Below are 7501 nucleotides of genomic sequence, written 5' to 3'. Positions count from 1 at the left end.
CCGCGACGGAATTGAGTTCAGATTTAATTGCCATCTTTTTTTAATGAAAAATCAAGTCTCCTTCGCCCATCTACGCCCTGGAGCGCGCTCCAAGCACCGCCTTGCCCACCGTGCTCTCATTTGACTTGCCCAGCTCGCCCGTGATCCAAGCTCCAATATCCGACACGGCATCCAGATCGACACCGGTCTCCATGCCGAGCGTGCTCAAGAAGTACACCATGTTCTCCGTGGCCACGTTGCCCGTCGCACCAGGGCTGTAGGGACATCCACCAAGTCCTCCAATGCTGCTGTCAAAGGTTCTGATGCCATGCTCCAGCGAGACGGCCGTGTTCACCAGCGCCTGGCCGTACGTGTCGTGAAAGTGCATCGCCAGATCCTCGTTACGGATGCCCGCAGACCGCATGCAGTCGAGCAGGGCCTTGGTCCTCGGCGCGGTGCCCATGCCCGTCGTATCGCCGAGCGAGATCTCGTCGGCACCGGACTCGAGCAGGTCCGTTGCAATCTCTGCGACCTTGTGAGGGTCTACATCGTAGCCCTCAAAAGGACAGCCCAGGACGACGGAGATATAGGCCCGCACACGCACACCGCTGGCCTTGGCCTTCTGGATGACCTCGCGGAAACGTTCGAGCGAGGTGGCGATGTCGCAGTTGAGGTTCTTCTTAGAGAACGACTCGGTAGCGGCCGCGAACACGGCAATCTCCACGCCTGGCTTGGACGAGACGTCGATGGGTGGCCGGAGCAGGGATGAGAAAGCATCGGGGTGTTTCTCGAGCAGGTCTGTGGCGTTCTGAAGACCCTTGGCGTTGGGCGCCAGGAAGGAGTAAAGTAGTGGAGAGGGCGAAGAGATGGCTTTTGTGAGAATGTGCTCCATGATTTCGCTCGAATTGGCCATCTGGACCCATCTCGTTAGCAACGTGCTACCCCTCATCACCAGCTCCAGAGACGACGTACTTGGGGAACCCATTTCGGCGACACAAACGAGCCGGCCTCGATGGTGGTCAGGCCTGTCTTGGCCAGCCTCTCGATCAATTCAATCTTGGTCGCCAACGGGATGGCCTTCTTCTCGTTCTGGAGGCCATCGCGGGGTCCGACCTCGACTAACTTGACGAAGTTGTCTGATGGCGGCGGCTGCGGTGGAGTCGGCGGTTGTTGACTGCCGTGCGCTGTAGCGAAGCCTCGAAATGGTCGAAACGGACGAAATTTTGCCTGTTGACAAGCCCTGCAGACAGCAGGTCGAACGAAAGACATTTTGGTGACTGTATTGATCCAGGACTCGTGCAATGGACTGCGAGATTGTGAGGATGAAGGACGAGGGGCTTGGGGATGGGTTGCGAACGGAAGGTCAGGCGACGCATACCATCGGCCCTCGGCAGGGTGAGGGGCCCCGGGGCGTACAGCTCCTGTTTGCGCGACAGTTGCTGCCAGTTGTCAGCATCCATCCCTCGCCTCCATTTGAACTGCAAGGAATACGAATCTTTTCTTCGTCGTGTCGCTTCCCCAACTTGCGCGGGTTGGCAAGGCAAAGATGTAGCTCAGATTTCAAAGGCAGACATGTCTCTGCGTAAAAACTCTCACCTGTCTGTGTTTCAATGACGTCCAGCCAACCCGGCTGCGGAGGCACAGCCGGGTCATAGCAATGAACCTAGAGCGCACCCGAGGACCATAGAACAATGAACTGCCGGGAGGCAGCCTTGTCATGTCGTCAGGGTTGGATTAAGGTAAGCTAGTTTACGATGCATTTTGGCTATGTTCCACGTAGTGCCCACCTTAAGGATGGAGGTGAGAAAGTCAATATTGGGGTCTCTCCAAAGTTTCCGGGATCCCAGAGTCTCCACCATACAAAGATTGAAAGCTTTCGTTAGCCACAGTTTCGTTCGCAAAGGTTATTGTCATGTAGGAGGGTGTAGGTCTAACAACGACGACACGCCCGATCCCAGACACCCCCATCCAACAGGCTAGATGGCCGTCGGGACATATGTCTATGGCGCACGACGACCAACAAGGGTATGCCTTATTCCAGGCACGGAGTCGAGCGAGAGCTGTGGGCCGAGGTTTGGAACATGTCAGACTTTGTCGAAGTACCTATAATGATGCGTGCTCCAAAAATAATAGGCTTTTGCCATGATACTCGCCCATACATTTGATTCATGAACATGAGGCATGAGAGATGCAGAAATGAAGACGCTGTACGTGCCTTACTAAGGTACCTAGGGGCACCGCTGACTTACACGACGTTTGAACAGAGACGAGGGGAGCAGTGTGTGAGGGAGAACCCAAAGCACAGTGTATCCACGGATGTCCATCACAGCCAATTGGGGCGGGCCCAGTGCCCGACAGAACATGCTTTCAGCCCTACGAGAGGGGCCTTCAGCCCTATGGTCGCTGTAGGCGTCCTGTGTTCTTGGCGGATGCCATCAACGTACGGTGCAGTCTCAGTCATTGCAGCCCATTTGATGGCATGGCTTTCTGGCACACCCTGTGGGAGTCCAGATTCCGTCATGAAGGTCGTTTTGGCTTCAATGGTCGGCCCAGCGCCTTCCTTTGCCCGCCTGAAAGCAGCTGGCAATGCCTCTCCAGTGATGGCCCAGCATCCTTCATAGTCCCATCGTCCATAGTCGGAGATAGAAGAGACTGCCATGGGCCAAGGTCTACAAATGTTATTTGTGTTTTTCTGCTGATTTGATCCCTTTCTCGTTTTGCTTGGTCGGAGAAGGCTTCTCGACGAGTCCCACCCCGACCTCTGCGGGCAGGCAGTCCTGGCCATGACGATAGTTCTTTCCCCCCCCCTCCCATGGCCATTGGAAAGTCTTGCGTCCATACCATAATTTCGTAAACAGCTGCCCGCGCCATGCCCCCTCGATAACTCTCCTCAGCTACCATTTGGAGGCTGCATGCGCCAGAATGACTTTTTCCCATGGACATGGCTGGACCGCCACCTGTCCCATCAACATTATCATGGAACCAGAACAATCAGATCTTCATCCAATATGAGTTTTTCACTCAATGGCATCCCAACTTGATGCTCAACCTTTATGGCTCTGCTCAGGATACTTAAAGGGCGGCCGCCTTGGTGTCCCCCGGCACTCCTACGAATATCCCCATTCCCTGTACGTGTACACATTGAGCACATTGTCAGCTACAGTCAGTCACGATCCAGTCTTCTGGCAGTACACATCAAGCATCGAACGCAGATACTCCCTTTTACGAAGCCGTCAAACATAACAAGCCCTCGAGCTTCTTCTCAACACACATTCTACGTACCACCCCTAGTAGCTTGCCCCAGAGAAGCCAGCGCCTATTCAATTACATACACCGTCGCTTCAAGTCAAAGACATCAACTCCAAGACATTCATCCCAAGACATCAAATCCAAGGTAAAGAGTCATTTCATACCTAAATGGCACTGCATACTAATAACGAAACAGTAGACTCAAGATGAACAGCAATCAGTACCGGGAGGTCAATGACCAGGCTGGCGCTAATACACAGTTGACCGGCCTTGGTCATTCAGCAGGGTGGAACACGTCGCTGGGGGGATTCAATCCCAACGCTTACACACCAGAGGGCAACATAACTCCACTGGGCATGAACCCGCATCTTAATGCAGGATTTGCCTCTACGCCATCTCAGGCCTATAGCTTAGGGCCAGTCACGTCCCAAGGCAGCATGGCCATGTCCTATAACAACATGGCACCACAGGGCAACATGACGATGTCCTATGACAACATGATAGCCCAAGGTAACATGCCAATACCCTATGGTAACATGTTGCCCCAAGATAACATATAATGCCCCAAGGCAGCATGGTGTTTCAAGACACTATTATGTCCCAGGGTAACATGGTGCCTCAAGGCAACATGATGATACCCCAGGGCAATATAGCACCTCAGCCAAGCTTCTGGCATGTCCCTGCACAGGGTCTTTCATTCCCCTTTGGCCCAACGAGCAACCAAGCCCAAGACCATTCGTACCAGCGGCGCAGGGCCGAATTCGTTGCAGCTGTGCAGACACAACGTCAAGAGTCTCGGCGAGCGAACAAGACAAGCCGCAGCAGACCCTACAGGCGCAGGTGTCAGGCTGGTATACAAAACGATAGGGAAAGCCAACCTATTCCAGCTGTGCTCTCAGAAGGGCTGGTTAACAATCCGGTCGCTTCTGCGGCGGTTGCTACTCCGGTGACAGTTGCTGGTCCGGTGGTTGAAAACCCGGGCCAAAATCCAGGCCAAGACGTCGACCCTGTGGCCATGCTTGAGAGCCTCTTCGGTGAGGGCGAATTTGAGAGCCTCTTCGGCGGGGCCGAATTTGAGAGCCTCTTCGATGAGGACGACTTTGAGAACCTCTTTGGCGAGTCGGGCGGTGAACCTGATACTGGTACCGCCAATGCCGGCGCGGCCATGCCGGCTCCTAGTCCGCTCTCTCCGACCTTCTCGAGCAGCCTTCCCGGCCTATCCGCTGTGGTAAGTGATAGCGTGCCCGAGCAAACCTCGGTGTCTACTTCACCCGCGATGCTCAGCGAAAGCACGAGCCCTGGGATCGAGCAGCCTGCCAAAAAGCGAAGAACCAAGATTGGCAGCCAGTCGTGCGAGATGTGCAGGAAGTCTAGAAAGGCCTGCCACCGCCAAGAGAACACATACTCGTGCATCCGTTGCCACACGGCAGGCATGCCGTGCAACAAGTTTGACCCCAGCGCGGCCAAGCCCTCAGACGGACGCACGAACAATACTGTACAGCGCAACCATCAGCGCATCTACGACGAGGGCCGCAGCGTCATTGAAAAGCTGTGGAAGGCACTCACTGCCATTGTGCCCCAAAGCGCGAATGAGGCGCCCGAACTCGTGGCGCGCCGCCTGGCTCTCGCGCAGTGTGTCCAAGCACGCATGCCGACGAAAAATGTTGAGAGCTGGGTTCCCATCACAGACATGGAAATTGAAGCCCTCGACCTAGCCATGCATGGTCTCAACTTCAGGCCTGACTGTCTCAGCATCGTGGGTGGTCCTCGCTCCTATGTCGAGCGTCCCTCGCGTTGCGAAAAGCTCGTTGAGGAGCGCAAGGCTTGTCATGACCTTGTAGACAAGGTCAGCCGCTTTGTTACGGCTCTGGTCGACTGCATTGTGTATGCGACCGAACCAAGCCACAGCAACTGGTTGCCGATGCATGTCGCGAGACTCCTTACTGTCCCTCGCTATGAGGAACAGCATATCTCGTGCGATCACCCTCTCCCGGCCGCCTTCAAGAAGTACCTTGGCAACATTGTCAATAATGCAGCCACTGCCTAAGAGCCCTCCAGCTTGATGGGGTGGCAGGAAGAGAAATGACATTTTCTTTTTATGTTAAAGAGAGGCGTTTGGTGGGCATGCTTGGGAGTTGACACTTGTCCTCCGTGTATTGTGTCTTTGAGAAAGCAAGGCGAGCGAGCGAGGACTGCATTCTTCGGCTCTCTGTTACAGTACGATGGCGAGTATTTGGACCTCACTTGAGAAGTGAGTAGAGAGGTGGATTGCATACCCCCAGGGTTGGCGTTGAGCGTATCCGACGAATGACGGGATGATTGAATGACTGAACGAATGGATGATTCATGAGCAGTATGACTAGATGAGACAATATGGAAAGGGTTCGCCAAACTCCCATCTTCTATGCATTGAATGTGACTTGTGATGTCAAATATGCCTCCTGCCTGTCGGGCGAAAAGAGGAATGAATGCCTTGCTGCGACGTAGCTGCCAACGGCTTGGTCGTGCTACACCACGTGCAGCAGCATGACGCGAGGTGTAGAAAGAAATTCATGCTGCTGCTTCTGAGTCCATGCCACTTCCCCCTTTAGTGACTCGCCGCAGCCTTTTCCTTTCGCTTCTCGGCGACGACACTGTCGAGGCGCATAAAGGCACACGCGCCCTCGAAGAAGGTTGTGCCGATCCACTGCCACCAGAGCAGGCTCCCGGCGTCGACGCCGTGGGGCACGAGTCTGGAGCGGTGCATCCACCACACCTCACCGAGGTGGATGCCGAGGACGGGCCAGAAGATGGTCTTGACGAGCCAGCGGTAGGAGCGCGGCCCGCCGGGAAAGACGGCCTGGAGGACCCTCCAGAAGGGAGTGCCGGGCATGACGAAGGCGAGGGTGGCGTAGCTGAGGAAGTAGACGGCGACGGCGGCGAAGACGACAATGTCGAAGCCGCGCGGGGGCTCATAGGCCGTGACGTAGACATCGCGGATGCCGAGGGCCTTGCGGGCGTCGGCGTCCATGGCGATGACGCGGCTGCGGGCGTCGGCGAGGGACGCGAGCGGCGGGGAGAAGGGGATGACGAACTCGCGGCCACCGAGACCGCCGGCAGCGATGGTCATGGCGTCGAGGGAGATGTCCTTGAGCCAGGGCGTGGAGGCGGCGCGCGAGGATAGGTTGGCGTAGTGGCGGAGGTAGTGGGAGAGCTCCCGCGAGTGGGCGCGGTTCATGTGTGAGGTGATGCGGTTGCGTGCGACCTCATCCGGGCTCAGATCTGGGGCAGCCATGGCGATTGGTGGCGAGTTGACAATGGGACACGTGGCGGCGGATGAAGCTGTCGGCGATGTGTGATTCATGCACAAATTGCGGCTCGGTCGAAGTTCCCATCAAAAAGCGTGTCAATGTCGTGATACGATGCAACGCAGTGCAGTGTGTGTTAGGTAATCACCCCAGGAACCTCCTTCCCCCTGTGTCGGGCCCTGCCACTTGCCTTAATGTGCTCCTGGATCGGGTGCCTGGGCCTTTCTGTACTGCTGTGCTGTGGTGCCTCGGACCTTGACCCTAAAGCAAGACCCCAAAGCAACCTCGTCACCGAGCAAACCAAACCTTGTTGCAACAACCTGACATCGACCATACGGCTTCAAGGGCTTTCCCCCTGCAAGGCCATCATCCTCTCGTCAAACACTATCCATCGCGATTCCCACTGAAAATATGCACATAGAACGGCACCATACGAATGAATACCTACGCCATGAGATGCATCATTTCTACGGTCTCGCCAGCGATATCTAATGTCAGGTGGTATCTCAAGAAGCGAAGCATTCCTGTCGGCGCCCAGCCATACAAATGAAAACCCAAGACCCGCCGCCTTTCAGCACCAAACGCCAAACCATGCTCTTGCCAACCGCATGATTACCACTGAATGCCGTGTCGACTGCACGTCGACTTCATCACATTTGAGAAGATCTCCGTCCCCGTGGGACATAACCCGATTCCGAATCCACCGTCGTCGTTGTGTGCACATGAATCCCCGACTCCATCGAACTGTGTCGGTCCTGGTCGGCCACGACGTCCCTCCACGAGGACGGAGTTGCGCCAATCTCGGTCTGGACGTCCCCCTGCAGCTTGTCTCCCAGTTCGAGCTCGCTCTCGTTCATCTGCCCCTTGCCGCCCATCCTGAAAAGCTTGAAACGGGACTCGGGGACAGCTGGGCGACTTGATGGCCCTGAAACTGAGTTGCTGTACGTTGCATCGCTTGTATTTCCCAGACGCAGATCTGTCGAGTC

The 7501-nt window shown here is 55.7% G+C and overlaps 4 protein-coding genes across 4 annotated transcripts; 1 reads left to right on the top strand and 3 right to left on the bottom strand.

Moving 5' to 3' along the window:
- Nucleotides 1-70: 70 nt before the first annotated feature.
- Nucleotides 71-1259, bottom strand: VDBG_01564 (hydroxymethylglutaryl-CoA lyase; the record flags this gene model as incomplete). Its single annotated transcript, XM_003007330.1, has 2 exons — nucleotides 71-892; nucleotides 952-1259. 2 exons carry the CDS (start codon nucleotides 1246-1248, stop codon nucleotides 71-73), a joined length of 1119 nt encoding a protein of 372 aa, XP_003007376.1.
- Nucleotides 1260-3003: 1744 nt separating this feature from the next.
- Nucleotides 3004-5275, top strand: VDBG_01563 (predicted protein; the record flags this gene model as incomplete). The annotated part of the gene is made up of 3 exons (XM_003007329.1): nucleotides 3004-3107; nucleotides 3428-3738; nucleotides 3798-5275. 3 exons carry the CDS (start codon nucleotides 3004-3006, stop codon nucleotides 5273-5275), a joined length of 1893 nt encoding a protein of 630 aa, XP_003007375.1.
- Nucleotides 5276-5815: 540 nt separating this feature from the next.
- Nucleotides 5816-6502, bottom strand: VDBG_01562 (conserved hypothetical protein; the record flags this gene model as incomplete). Its single annotated transcript, XM_003007328.1, has 1 exon — nucleotides 5816-6502. One exon carries the CDS (start codon nucleotides 6500-6502, stop codon nucleotides 5816-5818), a length of 687 nt encoding a protein of 228 aa, XP_003007374.1.
- A 663-nt stretch (nucleotides 6503-7165) lies between these two features.
- VDBG_01561 (predicted protein) lies at nucleotides 7166-7501 on the bottom strand (the record flags this gene model as incomplete). The annotated part of the gene is made up of 1 exon (XM_003007327.1): nucleotides 7166-7501. A coding segment is annotated over one exon (336 nt), but the record flags the coding sequence as incomplete, so codon positions are not given.

This window comes from Verticillium alfalfae, genomic scaffold (assembly GCF_000150825.1).
Source record: "Verticillium alfalfae VaMs.102 supercont1.2 genomic scaffold, whole genome shotgun sequence".
In the NCBI taxonomy this organism is placed as follows: domain Eukaryota; kingdom Fungi; phylum Ascomycota; class Sordariomycetes; order Glomerellales; family Plectosphaerellaceae; genus Verticillium; species Verticillium alfalfae.
Note: the sequence above shows the minus strand (reverse complement) of the source record. Positions and strands in the feature narration are given on the sequence as shown.